Genomic DNA, 22,025 nt, shown 5'->3' with positions numbered 1-22,025 from the left:
ATTTGGTTAAAAATTTTTTGTATATTTTTTAAAGACATTGCAAGTTTTCTTTAGTTTCCGACTAATTCTTATCCAAAATAGCATTTTGTTATTGACAAGCTTCTATAGATTTGTTTGTGAGGAGAAGAAGCCTTTTACTTACAGACTAATCAGTAACAAATGTATAAAAATGGATGGATATGAGGATTATAGGGACAGGTCCGGGATTTACTTTTGAGGAATGCGGGGAAAAATAAAAAGAAATTTTTATTAAAAAAATATATTTACAGCTAAAAAATGGTAGCCAAATTTAACACTTAAATCTAGGAAACATGAAAGAATTAATATAAGAGTTAATAAAATATTTAAAATTAATCTTCTGTTCCTATTGATTCAGGTACAGTGTGTATGATAACTTTACGTTTGGCGTCGTATATGAAATTATTCGATTCGAATATTTGACTTTGATAAAACGGTTTCAGATCGTGTATATCAATTTGTTTTGCCTGAAAATTAAAAAAAAAAACTAATTGCCTGCCTGTGACGAAATTGATAGTATGATACAAGTCGTTGAATATTGATCAAAATTTTCATCTAAACCCTGTATATTAAAAATACAGTTAAAATATGTTTATTTATTAAATAAATACTGAAATATTTGAAATTTGATATGGTCCTTATTACCTCATTATGGCGATTCATTAAAGTTAAAGGAAAGGTTTGGAAGTAAGTTGATAATGGGCAAGTTATTTTTGATAATAATCGGTGAATGTGAATGTGAATTTTGATAAAAAAAACAAAAAAGTGAAAAAAATATAATGAGGCGACTTATCCATTATTAAAAATAAGTTTTGGTTAAGAAGTTATTTTTGTTTATAACCAAAATTATTTATTGAAATGATATAAATTTTGATACTAAACTAACTGGAATCGAATAAATAATCGATTTATCGATTATTAGAAATAAGTTTTGATAAAGGGGAAGTTATTTTTGATAATAATTGGAATTATTTCTCAAATTAACGTAAATTTTGATAAAAAAAACAACAAAATGAAAAAAACATAATAAGGAGGCGACTTATCCATTATTAGAAATAAGTTTTGGTAAAGGAGAAGTTATTTTCGATTAGAACCAAAATTATTTCTTGAAATAATATAAATTTTGATACTAAATACACTGGAATCAAAAAAATGTGACAAATAATAGATTTATCGATGATTAGAAATAAGTTTTGATAAAGGGGAAGTTATTTTTGATTATAACCAAAATTATTTCTTGAAATAATATATATTTGATAAAGGGGACGTTATTTTTGATGACAATCGAAATTATTTCGTGTATGACCACAAATTTTGTCAAAAAGCGAATTGGAATCGAAAAAATATGAAAAATACAATCAAATTCAGTCCTTACCTTATCAATGAGATCCTTTTCGTCAATTTCTATGGTTAGAGCTTCCATATCGGTGGTATTCCTCTGGAAAGTCAACTGATCTTGAGTGAGCTGTCTCAAAATATAAAACAGCAACTCGCTGTGATCTTTCTTGAACAGTAAGTACCTCTGGAACGTCTGAAAAAGTAAAAACCGTAAATTACGCGGGGATTCGTATTCAACGCGACCAAATTTTACCTGTCGCATCGATTTCATGACACTGTACTTCTGAGTTTCCACGAAACTTTCCAGCATCATTCTCACGGCCATGTTGACGTCGTCCTCGTGTACGTAGTCTCTGAGGTGCATTTTGGCGTGAGCCTCGCTCATTCTTATAATACTTTCGATGTGGCGGACCGTTATAGGCAACGAACCGGTGGCCTATAAAAAAAAAGAAAACGCCCCAAAATGAACGTGAAAGGCGGGAGAATTTTTTGTTTTTTTACCAATGATTCTTGTCTGAGTTGACAGTAAATGTTAGCGATTTTGTCTTGATCGATGTTTTGTAATTTGGGGTGTATGTTTTCCCTTGCGTAAACTATGTATTTCTTCAACATCTCCTGTGGTATTTGCATTTCGTTTTCTGGTTCTTCGGACACTTTTTCTTGGTCTTTTTTGGAAGGGTGGTGACGTATATGGGAACCGACGACGAACCTGCGCAAAGGGTTGTTTGAAAATTCGATCAAACTATTTGAAATTTAAGGTTTGACATTGACAGTTATCGCGAACAAGAAATTTTTAGGTTAGATGTTGACATAGACATTGACAGTTAGCATGAATTATAGGTTAAGTTTTGATATCGACAATTCTCGTTTTTGTGTTTTTGACCTCAACAATTATTATGAATTAGGTTAAGTTATAACATTGATAGTTATCGCGATTGAGAGATTTTTAGGTTACGTTCTTTTACAGTGATAATTCTAGCAAAGAAAATTGAGTTTTGACACGTGACAGTTCCGGCAAAGATCAAGTTTTGGCACTTGACAGTTCTCACAAATACGAAGATTTTGGGTTGACTTTTGACAAGACAAGTATTAAGTTTGAATTTTGACACTTGACAGTTCTTGAGAGTTTTTAAGATAAGACTATCAGTGGCGACATTATCATGAATAAAATTGAATTTTAGCATTGACAATCCTCGCAAATAAAACTTAAGTTTTGACATTTGACAGTTCTCGCCGCAAAGATTAAGTTATGACACTTGACAGTTCTCGCAAAAATTGAGTTTTGACACCTGACAGTTCTCGCGAATCCGAAGTTTTTGGGTTAAGATTTTTGACAATGACAAATATCACATTTGATTTTGACATTTGACAGTTCTTGAAAACGAATTAAGTTTTTAGGTTAAGATTATCAGTAGTGACAATTAAAATGAATAAAATTAAATTTTGGCTTTGACCATCCTCGTTAAGAAGTAATTTTGATATTTGACAGTTGTCGTAAATATTAAATTTTGACACTTGACAGTTCACGCCATTGAGAAATTAATAGGTTAAGAATTTTGAACATAGCAATTATCGTAATTGAAGTTAGGTTATGACATTCGACAGGTGTCACGATTAATTTTAGGTTAACATATGATAATTGTCGCAAGTGAATTTAAGTTTTGACATTTCTCGATAGTGAGGAAAATTTTTAGGTTAAATTATTTGACAAAGACAATTATCATGAAATAGTTTAAGTTTAAACATTGACAGTAGTCTCGATGGCGATAAATTTGATTACAACCATAAATACAGTGTGTTAGCATCTTACTTGGCTAAATGTTGATCTTGTATGGGATCCACTTCGTCTCTAACAACGCACAGTATATCGAAACGGGAGAGAATCGGATCTGAAAGATTCACGTTTTGGGCAAAAGTCATACTGGCATCGTAACGACCGCCGATGGGATTGGCGGCAGCTATAACGGAACATCTAGCTTGAAGACTGGTCACTATACCCGCTTTCGAGACAGATATAGATTGTTGTTCCATAGCTTCGTGGATCGAGGTACGATCTTGATCGTTCATCTAAACAGATATTGATACGATTAGAAAATACGAGATTTGCAATTACTTCCGTAATCGCTCGGTTCGGGATCGTAAGAACACGTTAGTTTGGCGTTTTCGAATACGTACGATCCATTTATCGAAGTTCCGTAAGTCCGAAATCGGTACTTAAGTTGCAGTTCAGGTTCTTGAACTGCATTTTTGAATTACACCTAACAGCTTCTTTTGATGTCGTAAATCTAATTAAAACGAAGCTAATCTAAACCTAACATAAATGAAGCTAAAGTAAACTTAACTTAAACGAGGCTTAAGTAAATTCAACTTTGGGAACGTGAAGTAAATTTAACCTAAACGAAACTACTGTAAACCTAACTGGAAAGAAGCTAAAGTAAACTTAACACCTAAGAAGCTTCAGTAAATTTAATTTTAAGGAATTTAGAGTAAACCTAACCTAAATGGAACTAATATAAATCTAACTTAAACGAAGCTAAAGTAAATCTAACCTAATCGGGGCTAATGTAAACTTAAGTTAAACGAAGCTAAAGTAAATTTAACTTTGGGGAGGTAAACCTAAACGAAACATAAATGGAGCTAAAGTAAATTTAACCTTAAGGAATCTAAAGTAAACTTAACCTAAACGAAACTAATGTAAACCTGACATAACCTGAAAATGGATCAGTTTTTTGATTTGCTTAACAACATAGACATTTTAAAAATAGTCAACAAAGTACCAATTTCCGAGATCTGGGATATCGATAAATGGATTATACGAAGTCGAAAACGCCAAACGAAACGGACAGATGAATTTTATACCGTATGGATTCAGGAAAAGTAAATAAAAAAATTGATATGGTAGTCGAAAACTAATGTAATGTTTCTTCTAGGTTGATGTAAAAATACGAAAATATCCTTTAGAAATATATATACAGGGTGGATCATAATGTTGAGAGTGATAAATCGTATTTGTTCATAAAAAATCGTGAATATATTGATATAAATTTTGCTTACTTTATCAAATTCGTCGATTAAGCAAACGCCCTGATCGGCTAGTACCAAAGCGCCGGCTTCTAAGGTCCATTCTTTAGTGGAGGCGTTTCTTCGGACGTAAGCTGTTAGACCTACAGCACTGGCGCCCTGGCCCGTTGTGAATACCGCCCTTGGAGCGATTTTTTCGACAAATTTTAAGAATTGGGATTTTGCGGTACCCGGATCTCCGCAAATAAGCACGTTTATGTCTCCGCGAACTTTGTGCTTCTGACCTAATCATTTGATAAATAAAACATGACCAATCATATTTGGTTCCATAAATTTTCTATTTTTCGCGGTGAAAATCGAAATAAATATTTTTTTTTATAGATTACAAAATAAAATTTATACCAACTACGCCTATGGTAAATTAACGCTATGATATATAAAAATCGATATAGAAAAGTTCGTTCATTAAAAAAAAAAAATGAAATTGAAAAAAAAAATCCAGTTTATTGCAATAGAAATTAGTTTGAATAGAAAAATTAAAAAAAAAATCACGAAAATTTGACTCTCCGTCATAAAAAATTTAATAACTGAAAAACTATCACAATTGGATGATTAATTATCATGTCATTCGATAGTTAAACATCAGACTACATGACCAATCATATTTGGTTTCATAAATTTTCAATTAGTTGTGAATACACAGGGTAAAAATTGACATTTTTTCTTAAAATTCGAGTTTTTTATGATAGAAATTAGTAAGAGAAAAAATTACGAAAATTTAATTCGCCCCTATAAAAAGTGTAATAAGTAAGACACTGACAGTTTTAGGATTCATTCTCACTTCGTTCGATAGATAAAACATCAATCTACATGACCAATCATATTTGGTTTCATAACTTGTCTATTTGTCGCGAATATACAGGGTGTAAATCGAAACATTTTTTTGACAATTTCCTTAAAGAAAAATTGTACGAACTACGCCTATGGCAAATAGACGCTGTAATGAGTAAAAACCAAAAGCGGGATGTTTATATTATGAAAAAAATTTTTGAAAAAAATTGATTATATTTTGTGAGAAATTAGTCACAATAAAAAATTAAGAGAAATGATACTAAAATTTGACTCGCTCCTATAAAAAATTTGATAACTTTGAAATTATGACGGTTTTAAGATTCATTTTCACGTCATTCGATAGATAAAACTACAATATACATCATCAATCATATTTGGTTTTATAACTTTTCTATTTGTCGCCAATATACAAGGTGAAAATCGAAATAATATTTTTTTGACAATTTCCTTAAAAAAATTGTACGAACTACGCCCAATTCACAAACTTTCCATTAATAAAAAAATCGGAATTACAAGACACCAAAGTCGAAATTTCTAAAACAAAAATCGCAAACAACATTTTTGAAATATTTACCTGGATTTTTAGGTTCTCCTCCAAATAAAGCCAACGCCAGAGCCCTCTTGATATAATCATGTCCATATATCGACGGTGCTATGGAAGATACAATCCTTTCCGCTATCCTGTGATCCTTACTCATCTTGATAATTGAATTAATGTCATCATCGGTTAACGACTGCACGATCTGCTTGCAATCTTTCACCAACAAATGATTCGCGAAAATCACCGTCGAAAACACCGGAAAACCGTTATCTGTATTAAGGGAACCATCGTAGCTGTTGGTGTAGATCCCAGTGATATCGACTTCGTCTCCGGGTTTGCAGCGATCGCAGAGATCGGCGAGGAGGATGCAGTCCTTAGACCTGGGGACTCTCCCAGCCGGGATACGACCCGGCGATTCTTGGAGCGTCACTTTTTGATAGTTGCGGTACAAAGTTTGTTCCATGTTGATCTGGAATCACAAAATTATCGAATTGTTTCGATATTAAATCGAGCTGGGAAGTACGAACCATGAAAGGACCGTGACTTTGACATTGCGGACAGGCGTTCGGTTGAACTTCAGTTTCCTGGGTTTGAGTGAAAGGGCCCAAGATGAACCCGCATTTCGCGCAATCGAATTTAACTACCGACAGTTGGGGTAGTACTCCCGTGGTAGCCGTTACCACCCCTAACGTCCTTACCAGTTGATTCACATGGAGTTTCCTAAAAGGAGGAAATTATATGAGAAATTTTATCGAATTCGATGATGAATTTTACCTGAAGGTACGAAGTTCTTCGATGAGTGGTAAATCCGAGATTCTCACGTGAATTTCATTCGTCACTCTGTCGTAACTGGGGTACATGGAAAGTACGATGTCTTTTGCGACGTCATCGAAAGTTTCCAGCATTTGGAATGGTGCTTCCGGTAAAAAATATGCCAGAACGTGTTCCCTGTGTGCTAGACTTGGGAAATCCACGTTGAAACTCGACTTAAAAATAATAATCACAAATACAGGATGGTTCAATATAATTCGTATTAAAAGAATTGTATTTGGAAAATCGAATTATTTGGAAAATACGATTATTTCCATTGAAAAAAACAGTTTTACTATCAATGAAAGCCTATAGATGTGAGTTATTATTATTTGTTGAAATAAGATACAGGGTGATTCAACAATCACCTAATTTTTCAGAAAAAAGAAATAGAAATAGAAATAGATTTGAGAAAAATGCTCATTTTTATAAGAATATACAGTTTTTACCATTGCAAAGTCAATAAATATGCTCAGTTTTTTTCATTGAGATGTTATAGAAACATACAGGGTGAACCAAAAGTTACTCCATATATAACAAGACATGGAAATAAGGAAAATCATTGTTTTTAGTAAATTTTGTTTAAATACCTGTAGAAAACGTGGAATGTGTTCATTAATACATTTTTGTTAATCCAAAAGTTTCTTTTTACCAAATAATTAAGAATTTTTAAAATTTACCTCATTTTCTTTTCCCTGTATTGTTTTTAGAAATTATTTGCTTCCAATATCAACAATTAGAAACTATTATTGTTCTAATTTATTCAAAAAGTAGTTTTTTTGAGAATTTTTTCAGTTTTTTTTAGTTTTTTTTTCATTTTTCTATGTTTTAACCAAACTTTTGATCAACACTCTTTTTTTTACGAAAAAAATGACTAAAATATTGCTGTAACTTTGTACAAACATATTTTCTTTACATACATTCAAAAAATCATGAAATTATCACCAAAATTGAAAAATTATATTTAAATAAGGTAAATCAATATTATTTACTCACACTGTATTACTAAAATTAGATAATAAACGTCATTTCCCGAAAAAATACATTTTTTATCTGAAAATAATAAAATAATTGAAAATTTTGAATTTACCTGATTGTTTTCACACATTCTCCTTATTTTCTCTTTATAAACATACTGCCCTTTACTATTCGTATAAGTCCTTAGGAAATTTTTAAATCTATTTGCAATTTCAGTTTTGGGACCAATCATAACAACCCAATCTTTAATCGAATACCCCTTGGTATCCTCTAAATTTTCAATAGATTCAATCATTTCCGTATCGGCTTCCTCCCCGGCTGCTGCTTTTTCCGCTTCCTTGCGCCTCCTTTGCCGCGGATCATCTTCATCATCTCCTTCATCATAAAAAAGTTCTCTATCGTCTCTTCTTATTATTCCCAATTCTCTGCAACGACAACAATTAATAAATATATTAAAATAAATTAAGAAATCAAGTTACCTGTCCCTTCTTCTTAATTCTTCTTCTGCAGCAAGACGTTCTCCTACTGACATTTGATCGTAGTCTTCTTCATCTAATATACGCTCATCGTATCGATCTAAATGAGGCATAGGGCGGTAATCGCTGAAATAACAACGTAAATTATATAAAAAATCTCCAAACTATCAATTTTTTAATTTTACTTTTCCATGTTATCTCCAAATAACTCCTCTCCATCTTCCTCTTCAACATCTGGATCGATGTCTCCAATTAATTCCCCTTCGTCTTCAAATGGGGCCATGTTTGGCGCAGGAGAAGATACATTCGAACGAGGAGTTGGTAGAGGAGATTCTTCCGGCTAAAAATAAAGAATATTAAATTAAATAAGTCTTGATTATATTATTTAATAAATACTTACTACATCCGACATATTTATAATGTTTTCTCTAAATAAATAAACAAATAATGGAAGACGCACAATTTACAATAAAACTGGCGGGAAATATTTCGGATAAAGGTTAACTGTCAATATATTATACAGTACTTTCCAATAGAATTCTCAGATTCACAGCCGTCGTTTATTTCACTCCATATGTTTTTTTTTTCGTAGTGATAATAAACGGAATTATAAAACATTATTGATATAATTCTAGTAAAATTTTTAATATCATACCATATCTTCAGTTGAACTAAAGATATGTTTTGAACATCGTAATCGTGGAATGGAACGCATCCGTGATGATTAGATCATGTTTGAAAAAGAAGAAGAAAAGTTCATTAATGTATTTCGCGCCTAATAAATATTTTTATAAATTTTTAGAATGTGGGGCGATTATAAAAGTTTTGGAAACGATTCAACTGCTGGTGGTTTTCTTAATACGACTACTAATCAAGATGAAACAATTTCCGAAAATAAGGTATCCATGTTATAAATCAATAATTACAATTTTTTATAAACAAATTTACTTTCAGCCGGTTCGTAGATCTCAAAACGTTGTACCACTTGTAATACAACAAATTAAAAATTGCCATGAAGACGATTTTAAGCTGTTTGGAACTCCCGTTCAAATAGTAATTAATATTAAAACATTTTGAGGTCTTGTAGCTAATTAATTTTTTCTAGGTAAAGTTAGTTGGAATTCTTAAGAATTTTGAAGTACAATCGACTAAAGCTACGTATACTATAGAAGATCATACTGGAACCATCAAAGCAGTATTATGGCTGGAAAGTGATGGCGATACTCCTACAAATTTACCAAATGTTAAGGAGGAAAGTTACATTCAATTGTTTGGTTCTCTAAGACACCAGAATGGCGAAAAAACAGTTATGATATTGAGGATGTTCCCTATAAGCGACTGTAATATAATCACTTCACATCTGTTGGAAACTATTTACACAAGATTATCAGCCGAAGCCGATAGTAAGAGAGTTGTAAGTAATGTTTCTTTTTTGTATTTATTTTGTTTTACTATGAAATTATTTACAGCTGAGCGACATTAATGTCAATAATCCAGGTGCAGCTTTAGCTAATTCTATGAGTTTCGTTGATTATGAAATGGGCGGTGGAGGCAGTTCCGGACTTAGCCCAATGCAAGAGAAGGTATTTAAAATATTGGAAACTGATGATACAATGAACGGTATGAGTCGGGATACTTTGTATTCTAAATTCCCCCCCAACCAACACAAACAAGTCAAGTGAGTATTATTATTTTTATTGTACGGAATTTTAATATTTTAATTCGATTTTTTTTTCCAGTGATGCATTGCAGTTTTTAAGTAATGAAGGTCATGTATATTCAACCATAGATGGAGATCATTTTAAAGTAACCACTATGTAACCCCCTTAAAGTTTTCATTATTTGGTGTTGTATCTATATTTAAGGTGTAAAAATAAACTTTTATCTAAGTATTTTATCTATTTTTTTAATGAAATTCAATCATCATTCAGTCACCATTTTATATCAAATTAGTGAAATCACATCGAAAACAGTGTCATTAATAGTAAAAAACAGGATTCATACATTTTTACATAATTAATCATTTATCCCGTCAAACATACTTTGCTAACGTAAATATATTACTAAACATTAGTATTTTTTAAAGTTTAAATTATAGCGTGTTTGCCGGCTTTATTTACTAATAAAAATTACATGAAAATTTTTTTATAAAAAACATCAAATTAGGAATATGTTATACAATTTTTTATTATATGATTAATTAATATGTTTTTCAATACAAATATGTATTAGAACTCCTAATATAAATCAAAATTAGTTTCAAATAAATCACTAATAATGTACGAAAAATAGTATAAAACAAATATATTCTCGTGAAGACGGCAACATGTCAAACTTCTTTATTATTTGTATCTATTCTAGTCAATAAAGTTATAATTACGTAGTTGCTAAATCAGGTATTAAGGTATCTATAGAATTTTTTTGATTAATTTATTTATTTTATATTACATTTAAACAAATTAAGAACTATAAAATGTAGTTTTTAATATAAGCACACAAATAGTTGATTTATTGTTAGACGTAGTCCTTAAAAAAAAAGAAGTATTGTTATTTATTTCGAAGTATTTTTTGGGTAAATTATCCAGAATACTAAAGAATAAGGTTAGAAATTTGTTGATGTATCTGTCAATTAAAAATATTCTATTTAATGTAATATATTTTTTTTTGTAATAGAATGACTGAAAAAGAATCGATTATTTACCTTGACTTTAATAATAGATTAACAAAAGAAGTTTTTGAGGATGGAAAAGAAGCTTTCGTACGTATAGCGAATTTACATAAAAAAAATCCTTTGGTACAAATTAATGACACAGTATTTCAAGGTACGTTAATAAAAACTTCAAATTGTTTTCTTATGTGTAATTTTAATTTTGTAGGTTCTTACGACTATGCAATGGGTACGAATTTATTTTTCGAACCTATATCAGACGCTTCTCCCCAAACGGACCCTTTTATAAAAAGAGGACCCGTTCAGTACGAGAATTCATTTACCGAAATGAAGACAATCACTTTTAAAACGATGAAAGTTCCACCTAGAAAAGTTAAACTACCCCAAGATGTGAATAAAATACAATTCAATTTGGACTGGGACTATCCTACATTATTACAAAAAATTTCGGAAGGTTCAATAAAACTGCAGGACATTTTGAAAAAAGGGAAGCAAAATGAGGAAAATGAAGAAGAAGAAGCAGAGGAAAGTGAAAGAATGGAAGTTGTAAGTGAACCGGTAGAAGAAGAAGTTTTTGAAGCAGACGTGGAACAAAAAGAAGAAGAAGATACGGTTCCAACAGAACTTTTAGAAGATTATCAGAAGCTACAAGATCTTGCATTTAGGCCTGTGAAAAGACGAGTAGTGCTTGATAAAATAGAAGATTGTGATTCAGTGTTTAAAGAAGAATATGAATATAAAAACTTGGAAAAACAGGTTTTACAACCTTGTGGATTATTTGCTACTGAACCTGTTGTGGATATAAACGAAGAAACTCTTTCTAATTGTGTGAATATTGATCGATGCGTTCTATATGGAATTATCGAAAAGTCGACAAAAAAACCGAGAATATTGACCACAGATGAAAAACGAAAAGTTTTAACTTTGGAAAATTTCGATAATTTATCGTTAGCCGGTCGATATTACGTTTTAAAAACACACGTCGGGGATTTGGAGGACTATTTATCGACTAAAAGTGACAGTGAATTGAACGCACGTGATAAATATGGAAGAACACCCTTAAAGACGCTCGAAATTTATAAAAAATTAACAGAAGCTGTGAAAAATCGAATTAAAGAAATCAAATTTGGTTTACATGAAAATATTGTGTAAAATATGTAAATATATTTTTTCTAACAAAATATTTCATTTTTTCCAGTTATAATTTCATAAAATACCTCATAAATGCTCATAAAACACTAATTTGAAGATACTGTTTCAAAACATTTTTCTTTAGTATCAATAAGGTTCATATATTTATATATGTTATATGGTAAAAAGTGTTTCAATAAACTTATTAATGATAAAGTGTACATAATCAGATTTCGTAATTTCGAGATTTATTTGAATTAAATAGATATACTCAGTTAAATAATGACGATTTGTCATTAAACTCTGTGATGGAATTTTCAACAAATTATTGTTCATACTTTAAACAATATTGTCAGACTTTAAAAGTAGTATCAGAATGCAAGGAAAGTGAATCAACAAAGTTATGCTCATTAAATACAAAAGAATTTTATCTAATTTTAGACGCTAAAATATGTTTGTACTATTCCACTTCTTAAAAATGGTGTTTTTTATAATTTAAACGTGCATATTATCAGATACAGTGAATGATACCAGATATGTGAATGAACTATAAAATAAAAAAAATTATTCATAGTGTATTAAATTACAATAAAATAGATAAAAATAAGATTCAGTGGTTTCGGAATATTCTTTTACACAATTTGTTGATATTCGTTATCAGTATGTACCCAAATTAAGTTTTTTCATAGTGATATATTCAAAATTTTATAATCTCAATTAAATACAAAGCCCAATTTGACGTCTTAAAAACTAGAAGTCTATAAATTTAACTGTCAATTGTCAGGTGACGCTCATAGATAAATTAAAACAACGGAGACTTGAACATCGGCGTTTATTATGGAATTTTATTGGAATCATAGACATAGTAATACTATACTACACTTTTGGTGACATCCAATATTAAAACGATATGCTAACAAAGTTATGGTACAGTTAAAAATATTCTTAAGTCCCTTTATAAGTGTAGGTTAATGGCGCGGCGTTGCTCTCTTCTGTCACCTGATGTCGCGAATGTAAATATAATAGATCAGACTTGCATTTCACTCTTTTCTTTTCACTAGTTTCATTATTTATGTCTATAAATGTCATTTCCTTCATAAAACTTCTATAATTCGAATGTATGTCCCAATATTCAATAACGTTCGATAATTTGAATAGACCACTGGTCACGCGTTTCCTTTATTGGAGCCGCCATTAATTTCTTAGAGCTAGGCCAATCACGTGAACGAGCGCTCTTGTCCAGACTTTCCAATACACGCCCTTTAACATAATTTTATTGATAACGCTCTCTGATGGTGTCAATAGGTACTATAAATTTCTGGGTGTGGCCCAACTGCACTTAATAGCTTCCACGGGATTTGTTTTAAAGTATTTTGGTATAAATTTGAAAATGGCGTTAATGACGTTGCATCGATTGTTATGATACAGGAGATATAAATAAAACAACGTTTTGATTTTTTACTTTTAATCTTAACCAGTATATAACAATAAATAGTCATGCAAAATTGTAAATTAATCCCGAAAATGATTATTAATATACAGTGTGTCTCTATATTACTAAAATCCGGCAGTGAAAATCGATAGTTAATTTAGTGAAAAAATTAAAGTTTTTTGTCCAATTACTTCGATATAATTTAAATTTAAGTGTAAATAATTGCATATATTATTAGGGCCAATACACACAACAAAAATGTATCATTTAAATTAAACTGCGCGAACAATTTGTTCTAAATTGAATGTAATAATAAGAATTTATAAATATTCGTTAAGCCCGAAACACACGACGAAGTTTTAGCCTTGCGTACAAATTAGAATTTTTTTTATTTAAGCGGTAAATTATTGATCCAGAAAATTACATAATCATTCACATTCCAGATATGATGCTTAAGGCAAACTGCACAAATCTATTAAAAATTAATCCAATAGCAACTTGAGAATGCTCGTTATAAGGCCCGAATACACGATAAAGATTAATAGGAACGGTTAACCTGCACAAAATTTTCATAAAATAATCCAATTCAACAGTTGAAAATATTCGTTAAGGTGCATATATACGATAGGGATTAAACTGCACTAAACCATTAAAAATTGATCAAATTGCAACTCAAGAATGTTCGTTAAGGCCTGAATACACGATAAGAATTTAGTAGCGACCGAACTGTACAAAACTAGTAAAATTAACCGAATTTTTATATGTAGTAAATTCTGATACTTTTTTCAACAACTTGGCAACACTGCAATTCATTAGACTGTAATTAAGGCACGTTTACATGAAGTAAGGATTAAACTGCACAAAACTATCAAAAATTAATCCAATAATAGCTGTTGAAAGGTCAATTTAAATAAAAATTTCAAGCAAATCTATGAATTATGAGATTTTAATAAAGTTTTTCCAATTTTCACTTTAAAATCAAGAAAAAAAAATAATGAACCGAATTTTTGATAAGTAGCCAATTTTCATACTTTTTTCAACAACTTGGCAACACTACAATGACCGAGACTTTATTACGATTCATATTGTATCAATTTCAAAAAGTTTTTAGAATAAAATACATCAAAAACCCTTTGGTGGTGAAAAAACGTTTCGTCTTAATCTGATTGTTCGTCATCAGAGGGAAAAGCGCCCATTTCGGGTGCAGTGAGTTTAGTACCTTTCAAATAATTCAATTTCAACAACTCCTTGGCGGTTTTCCTTTTAGAAGGATTGTAAACCAGCATATTCTGAACAAAAACAAATTAATTAATTCAAACACTGAGTATATTGAAAGGAAGTAACTTACCAATAGAAAATCTTCTTCTTCTTGATTATGGAATCTTATTATATCGCATAAATCGACCGCTTTCCAAATGGGGAAACTAGGTTTGTAATCCGGGTATAAAGACACCCCATCCCACGTTTCCTCCACCGGGGTTCCCATTATTTTGAAAATCTTGTACAGTTGATCGATTTCGGAATCACCGGGGAAAAGGGCTTTTTTATTCAACTGAAAAATAATCATTTATTGAAAAAAATCACAATTTATAACAAAATATTCACCATTTCGGCCATTATACAACCCAAGCTCCATATGTCTATTCCGGGGCAGTACATTTTAGCCCCGAGTAGTAATTCCGGAGCGCGGTACCAAATAGTAACCACTTCGTGGGTATACGTTCGAGTCGGAAGTGAAAATGATCTCGATAAACCGAAATCGGCCAATTTAATATGACCTTCTTTGTCCACCAGCAAATTTTGGGGTTTCAAATCCCTATGGAGGATCCTATGGGAGTGTAGGTAAGCTAAAGCTTCGATTAATTGTTTCATGTAACTCTGAAAAATTATAATTATTCCAATACTACGACGGATATCGAAGATTCTCACCCTAACTAGCTCAGATTCCATCGGTCTCTTTGTTTTATCGAGATACCTCTTTAAATCCAGATCTAAATATTCGAAAACTAAATATAATTTATCGGTTGTTTGCATAACATCTAAAAGTTCAACGATAGACGAATGTCTAAGACCTTTTAATAAACTTATTTCTCTTATAGCGGTCGGCGGAACACCCTCCGAATCTCCTTTATTATAAAATCTATAAAAATATAATTCATGCAAAGATACCCCGTAGTATAATAGTAGATCATTTAATATTAGTCGAAATAAAGTTACTTACGATGTTATTAGTGATGATAGCGAGTTGAACTATAAGCTGAATCATGTGGTGCTACGAGTTTAAATAACGTAAAACACTCAACAGATTCAGCTCAATGTCCAACTAAAAATTAGTACCTTGTGCTCTGTTAGTTATAAAATGACATAAAAATTAGTTAATTCAATGTTTGAAGCCTTAAAGTTATTTTAAAAAAATGCCACAAATAAAAATTTTATTATATTAATTATTAGATCATGTTGTTACATCATTTACTAGTATTAATTAGACGAAATATAGTTCTGATTTTAGTGTAAAGCATAAATGAATTATTAAGGGTTATGTTAGGATATTAAAAAGAACTTACTTTTCTAATTTAATCCGCTTAAGTGCTACATTTTTACCCGTTAGTTTATTTTTGGCTTTGTAAACGACTCCGTATGTACCTTCTCCGGCTTTTGCTAACTTAATGAACCGATCTAACTTATCCATTCTTTGAAAAAATTCAACGATCGTACAACATTTAGGTTTCCATTTAAAGCGGGAAAAATAGTTGTTTTTACAGGAACCATTTTTGTTTATTAATTATCTGCGCATGTTTTCTACAATTTACGGTCAATAATCATGAATACCAACAATGAGAAATGGAAATTGGAATATGATTATGTCTAAGATTACAAAATTCGGACAAGCATTTGCTGACTATATATTTAATTGGTTAGTTAAGTTACATTTTTTACTTTTTAGTCCTTTATATATATATTTTGACGTTTCGACTTCGATATATAATCTTAATCATGAATACCAATATAAAATCAGAATAGAAATTTATTTTAACGAGAAACATTAGCTTTTGCTCAGTTTTCACCTCCCAAAATTATGTAGTAGCCATTAATTGAATTATTCATAGTTGCATTCGTGTATTTACTTTCATTTCAAGAATTTTTTAGAATCTCTATAATGGAATATAAAATATTTATGACCTTTCAATCTATTTTCTAAATACAGAGATGCTTACCCCATTTATTCAGCGTTACAATTATTTCGAGATACTTGATACATAATATTGCTGCTTTTCTTCTAATTATATTATTATATTTTTAATTACAGTAATTTAAATAATTAATTACTCCTATACATACGATAATAAAATTAAGACTCGCTAGTTATATTTTATTTAAATGCAAGTAATCTAGAATCGTACTGAAGATTATAATAACATTTCAAAATTGAACCATTCGGTATACTTTTAATTGTTTAACGTCAGTTATTAAGAAAATACAGTAGGAAAGAATAATAAAGAGGTATGAAAATAACGCCCTTTGGAAATGTAGTTACTTGTTAATGTTATTGATTTTTTCATTTCGGTTATGTTGGTAACCCAGTTTCCTGTAGTGTTGTTCTATGCTAGCGTCACCAACATCCTTCCTCTTCACTCTACGTTAAGGTGATTGTGGTTGTTAGCAGGGTGTGTGCCGCAAGGTACAAAAATTTGAAAATATCTATTATTTTAAATAATAATTTTAAAGTAGTGTGTATACAATATACTCTAGTGGAAAGGGGGCTCTTTACAAAGGTGAATATTACAGATATCTTGTAATACTCGATATATTGTTCAGTTAAATTCTCTAGTAGCCGCCATGATGTGGCGTCGGTCTGAATTATAACATTTGGTATTTTAATTCCAGTACCGACCATGGCGTCGGAACAATTCTCATTATGTTGGGACAATTTCCACAAAAATATGAGTTCTGGTATGAATTCGTTACTGGAAAACGAAGATTTAGTGGATGTCACGTTAGCCGTACAAGGAAAATGTTTAAAGGCCCACAAAATGGTTCTTTCAGTTTGTAGTCCGTATTTTAAAGAACTTTTTAAATCGAATCCGTGTCAACATCCTATTGTGTTTATGAAAGACGTTAGTTACGAAGCTTTAAGTGATTTATTGCAATTTATGTACCAAGGAGAAGTTCAAGTTAGTCAAGAAAATTTATCGACGTTTATTAAGACTGCAGAGGCCTTACAAATCAAAGGTCTCACCGGGGACGGTAATGTAAGTACAATTTTTTCAATTTGCGTTTCTCCTATCCTCTTCTGTTTAGTTTTGTATGCGCAATTCGATGTTTTTACGCATTTAACAGCTCAAAATAAAAAACTTGTTATTCATATTCAAATTTGCATGGATTGCGAGTTTCTTTATTACATTTAGTTTTTTTAACTTTGTACGTGTTTTTCGAGAATATTCAGATTTATTTTTGTTCTCTTTTTGTAGAAAATCATTCTGAAACGATTTTCCATGAAAAGAAATCTAAATTGTAGCTAAATAATCGCGAAATTTACATTAATTATTGAATTGAACTTCTAAAAATTCCTTATTTTTATGTTGTGATTTTTATTGTTATTACGTAGGAAATGATGAAACAGTTACTGAATTTTATTGATGTGTTTTCTGTGGACGTAATTCTGATCCTACGTTGATAATTTCTCCCAATTACAAATTTTTAGTCAAAATTTTTTAATGAACTTAAAAGAAAACGCACTATTTTAAATTTAATTTCGTAATGATCTTACATGATCGTTATTTATTGTTATTGTTATTTTGAGTTCCAACTCATTATTTATTATTTTTAAATAGTTTTAAATGCAAAATAATTGATATTGATAATTTAGACTGATGTTTAGTGCAATGTTGTACTTCTTATAAGAAAATCTGCTATAATTTCTTATTGATTTTTCTGATTCTATAAGAAATTTACGAGATTTTAGGGTAGTATGATGTTTTATAGGTGATATTAACAAATTTTTGTTTGTTTTCTTAACTAAAAATGAATATTTTTTTGTATTTTAATAAACTAGAACAAGTGACAACAACGCAGAAAGACGCCGTCTCAATTTCAAATAATCAATACTTAGAAACTGATTTTATGTATATAAAATTATTTCCACCGTCTTAAGTCAATAAAAAAACTAACTTTTTGATAATATAGAATTTTTTCTCTATTTGAAAATGTGACTTTTTTGTTTTTATTTGGGATTGACATAAGTTTTTGAAGAAATAATATTTGGAAATATAGGTTTGAGATACACCATATCTTTGGTCCTTCAAATTATTATTTTCACAATTATTTATATTTTGTTTATTTTTTCGGTGCATTTAAAATATAAATAAGACCCCTATACAAAAGAATTCGTTGTGATTAAACTGCATAAATTTGTATAAACTAATCTTACAATTATTTCTGTGTTTCAAAATCAGATCCTGTTGAAAGTTACAGTTTAAAGATATTCGTTAAGGCCCGAATCCACGATAAACATTAGTAGAAACGCTTAAACTGCACAAAACTATTGAAAATTAATCCAGTAGCAATTCGAGAATGTTCGTTAGGGCCCAAATACACAATAAGGATTTATGATTTCGATCAAATTTCATATAATTTTTGTGAATTAATCTAATAGTAATTGAAAAATATTCGTTAAGGTCCGTATACAAGACAAGTGATTTTATGAAAAGTTTAAAAATCAAAATTTGAAATTTTTTTTCTACTTATCTGTCATTTTTTTCTAAAAGTACATACAAAAACGTAAAATTCGAAAAAAACCAATTGAATATCATAACTTGAGCAATTATGAAAAATTTTTGAAAAACTTGAACATGCAAAAATTTTGTGGCAAATTTTTCGTTCCCAAATCGGGTATTTAAGGTTTTTAAATTTTTTATTGTCCCAAAAAACGTTATAACTTTAGTTTTCAAACTTAGGTATCATTTTTATCATAGAAACGCTGAAAAAATTAACAAAATGAAAAAAAATTGTGGCAAATATTAATTTCTCGATTTTTTTAAAATAGGGGGTATACTACTTCAGAATAAAACCCTGATTTTCTACAGCCATAATTTTTTCCCAACATACACCTCAACTACTGATCACGTGGTCGGTCTATATATCAAATTTACAAAAACTTACTCCACACCCCAACAACCAACCCCTTGCATGAAATATCCCATACTTCATGAAACAATGAAGTTATATATCACTTCCAAGGTTTTCGGGGTTGCTGATTATGAATTTGATGTTAAATTTACGGGAACTTACCCCCTTCACCCCTAAATAACCACCACTTTACATTTTAGCCCATATTTCATAAAGCATTGATGTTACATGTCATTTCCAAAGTTTCCGGGGTCGCTGATTACGAATTAGATGTCGAATTCACGAAAACTTACTTCTAAATAACCACCCCCTTCGCCCCTGTAGATTTACACGAATGTTTCACCCTTAAAGTCGGGCGCAATTGATTAAAATAGGCCCATAAACGCAATCTAATGGATTTATTTACAAAGTCAACCCTTTAAAACGTTTATATCAAAATATTTTTCCATAAAACACGATTTTAACAAATCCTTTGGACCGATACGCGTTTCAACAACCAACTTATCGTTGTCAGAGATCTATTAATTAATTAATTCCAGGGTTCGACCGATAACGACGTTACTGAAGTACCGGTGGAAAAACATACTCCTCACGTTGAGGAATACAAACCCATTCCCGTTTCTCGACCAAAGAAACAACAGCTCTCGTCCGCCCCACCAACGTCTTCACCTTCGGTTAAACGTCAAAGGTTAAGTTCCAACGACGCTCAATCCATACCGCAAACTATCACCAAAGTCGAACCCGTTGCCCCTTCGCACCAATCCATCAACGTTTCGACACCTGAACCCGCCGCCGTACATTTTAAAATGGAACCATATGATCAATCGCAGAACCTCCTCGACGAAACTGGTGAGTGATAATTACGTGATAAAATTTTATTTGAGTGACGATTAAATTTATTTTTTACAATTATTGAAATGGGAAATGATGATGCAGTTACTGAAAATTATTGATGTTTTTTTGTTGTGGACGTAATTCTGATCCCATTTTTTTTTGGTACCTTTAGAACATTTATTGATTCAGGCAGGGCTTTTGTGTTTGTGTCTTATTTTTTTACAACATTTTCAGGTCTATTTGTAATCATTTAAATCTTGATTTCATTCTTTAGCATCATTCTTTTTATGATGGGTTTTGTTTGGTACCAAATATTCCATTTTTTTTATTTCTGGAAGTTACACAAAAATCTGCTTTTTTCGATTCAATTTTAGATGTCTATTGAGGTTATAAAGCCTTCGTGACAGTTTAGGGCTTTGTTTTTACTTTTTTTTTTTTTCACCAGATATGTTGGAAACTTTGGCTGTTGTTCTAAAATGAATTATTTTTCTTGCATTTGACCTGATTAGTTCTCCCACTATAATCTAGAGGTATCAGATAACAAATTATTTGTTTCTTGGTACATTTGAACTACTCAAATTACAAAATTGTAAGGAGCTGAGAGTCTACCGACAATTCCACGTTTTGACTGACCCCGTATTGACGAGTTGGTGTCTTACTTGTGAAGGGTTGTCTAAAAAGGGTTAATCGGTTTTATCGGTTGATTGTATTCTATGTTGATTCAATAGACTCTATTTGGTTCATGGTATGTTTGAACTACTTGCAATGCCGTACTTAAAGGATATGAGGATCTATTTGCAATATGTTTTGACAGTTTTTTTTCCATGGGTACAAGTAGGAAGAGGTGGAAGTGGTACTGATGAATTTTTTTGTTTCTGAAACTTGTTTGAATTTTTTGAATATTGGTCTTTACTTTTATCGACTGGACTTTAGATTCATCCAATTTAAGTTCCTTTCTTGTATATTTGAACTACTTTTGGAATAATTGAGACTTTTTGGGAACTTTAATGTTTAGACATACCAAATGAGGCAGTACTAATTTTGTTCTTTTTGGATGGGTTAAAATGGTACTGATTAATTTGTTTTAGTTTTAACTAATGACATTTGTAAAATATTGATCTCTACTTTTATAGTTTGTACTAAAATTTGATTCGATCGACTCTTTGTTTTTTGGTACATTTGACTGCTACAACTATAGAATTTGAAGGAATTGGAGATTCTATAGGCATTTTAACGTTTTGATAGTACTAATTGTGTTCTTGTGAACTAATTGTTCTTTTTGGGTGGGTACTTGTAAAGGGCTCTCTAAAAAGGGTTAAAATGTTACTGACTCACATTTTGGTACTAATCAAGGGTATATGTTGAATATTGTTTTTCTTTTTTATTGATTGTGCTATAGGACTCCATTTGTAGTACATTTGAACTACTTGAATTAAAATTTAGAGGAACTAGAATTTTGTAGGCTATTTAATGCTTTGATAGTCCTATTGAGGCAGAACTGACCATGTTCTGTAAATTATTTTTTGTGTGGTATTTGTAAAATTTTGTTTAAAATGGTACTTATTTGATGTGACCAATGAAATTTGTTTGTTTCATGGTAAACTTGAACTACTCTACTTAGAGAATTTAGAAAAACTGAGAATTTTTTTGGAAATTCATTGTTTTGACATTTGGGCAGTAGTAATTATGCTCTTGTAAACCAACTGTTCTTATTATGTGGTACTTGTAGAGGGTTCTGTAAAAAGGGTTAAATATTAATCTTTTGTTTTATAAATAGTACCATAGTTGGATTCAAAATAT

The 22,025-nt window shown here is 30.7% G+C and overlaps 5 protein-coding genes across 56 annotated transcripts in view; 3 read left to right on the top strand and 2 right to left on the bottom strand.

Moving 5' to 3' along the window:
* Nucleotides 1-243: 243 nt before the first annotated feature.
* LOC130900915 (DNA replication licensing factor Mcm2) lies at nucleotides 244-8,565 on the bottom strand. Its single transcript, XM_057811913.1, has 13 exons — nucleotides 8,435-8,565; nucleotides 8,220-8,374; nucleotides 8,038-8,160; nucleotides 7,671-7,983; nucleotides 6,545-6,756; nucleotides 6,298-6,490; nucleotides 5,804-6,239; nucleotides 4,411-4,661; nucleotides 3,167-3,423; nucleotides 1,858-2,065; nucleotides 1,610-1,792; nucleotides 1,394-1,549; nucleotides 244-485 (listed from the first exon to the last, which is right to left on the bottom strand). The coding sequence occupies exons 1-13, from the start codon at nucleotides 8,444-8,446 to the stop codon at nucleotides 351-353; spliced, it is 2,634 nt and encodes an 877-aa protein (XP_057667896.1). The 5' UTR covers nucleotides 8,447-8,565; the 3' UTR covers nucleotides 244-350.
* Nucleotides 8,566-8,770: 205 nt separating this feature from the next.
* LOC130900914 (replication protein A 32 kDa subunit) lies at nucleotides 8,771-9,924 on the top strand. Its single transcript, XM_057811912.1, has 5 exons — nucleotides 8,771-8,933; nucleotides 8,989-9,087; nucleotides 9,140-9,448; nucleotides 9,504-9,712; nucleotides 9,774-9,924. Exons 1-5 carry the CDS (start codon nucleotides 8,838-8,840, stop codon nucleotides 9,853-9,855), a joined length of 795 nt encoding a protein of 264 aa, XP_057667895.1. The 5' UTR covers nucleotides 8,771-8,837; the 3' UTR covers nucleotides 9,856-9,924.
* A 481-nt stretch (nucleotides 9,925-10,405) lies between these two features.
* Nucleotides 10,406-11,885, top strand: LOC130900913 (uncharacterized). Of its 3 annotated transcripts, none has more exons than XM_057811909.1 (3): nucleotides 10,406-10,438; nucleotides 10,708-10,856; nucleotides 10,911-11,885. In XM_057811909.1, the coding sequence occupies exons 2-3, from the start codon at nucleotides 10,709-10,711 to the stop codon at nucleotides 11,852-11,854; spliced, it is 1,092 nt and encodes a 363-aa protein (XP_057667892.1). In that variant the 5' UTR covers nucleotides 10,406-10,438; nucleotide 10,708; the 3' UTR covers nucleotides 11,855-11,885. The 3 variants fall into 3 exon arrangements, with proteins under 3 accessions (XP_057667892.1, XP_057667893.1, XP_057667894.1); XM_057811910.1 differs by lacking the exon at nucleotides 10,406-10,438 and adding an exon at nucleotides 10,595-10,635; XM_057811911.1 differs by lacking the exon at nucleotides 10,406-10,438 and having other exon boundaries at nucleotides 10,677-10,792.
* A 1,396-nt stretch (nucleotides 11,886-13,281) lies between these two features.
* Nucleotides 13,282-16,043, bottom strand: LOC130900912 (cyclin-dependent kinase 2-like). Its single transcript, XM_057811908.1, has 5 exons — nucleotides 15,830-16,043; nucleotides 15,195-15,405; nucleotides 14,871-15,143; nucleotides 14,614-14,817; nucleotides 13,282-14,554 (listed from the first exon to the last, which is right to left on the bottom strand). Exons 1-5 carry the CDS (start codon nucleotides 15,952-15,954, stop codon nucleotides 14,423-14,425), a joined length of 945 nt encoding a protein of 314 aa, XP_057667891.1. The 5' UTR covers nucleotides 15,955-16,043; the 3' UTR covers nucleotides 13,282-14,422.
* Nucleotides 16,044-16,845: 802 nt separating this feature from the next.
* The window catches only part of LOC130900910 (modifier of mdg4-like), a 70,962-nt gene continuing 65,782 nt past the window's right edge, over nucleotides 16,846-22,025 (top strand). For 40 of the 50 annotated variants that reach the window (XM_057811878.1, XM_057811904.1, XM_057811870.1 and 37 more), the window contains exons 1-3: nucleotides 16,879-17,038; nucleotides 17,151-17,515; nucleotides 19,931-20,240. In XM_057811878.1, coding sequence (XP_057667861.1) covers nucleotides 17,159-17,515; nucleotides 19,931-20,240 — 667 coding nt within the window. In that variant the 5' untranslated portion in view covers nucleotides 16,879-17,038; nucleotides 17,151-17,158. Of the gene's footprint in view, nucleotides 17,516-19,930; nucleotides 20,241-22,025 lie in introns of all 50 variants that reach the window. The other 10 variants (XM_057811889.1, XM_057811903.1, XM_057811885.1 and 7 more) reach the window with 7 other exon arrangements.

This window comes from Diorhabda carinulata, chromosome X (genome assembly GCF_026250575.1).
Source record: "Diorhabda carinulata isolate Delta chromosome X, icDioCari1.1, whole genome shotgun sequence".
NCBI classification, from domain to species: domain Eukaryota; kingdom Metazoa; phylum Arthropoda; class Insecta; order Coleoptera; family Chrysomelidae; genus Diorhabda; species Diorhabda carinulata.
The sequence above is the reverse complement of the archived record's forward strand: the minus strand, read 5'-3'. Positions and strand labels throughout refer to the sequence as shown.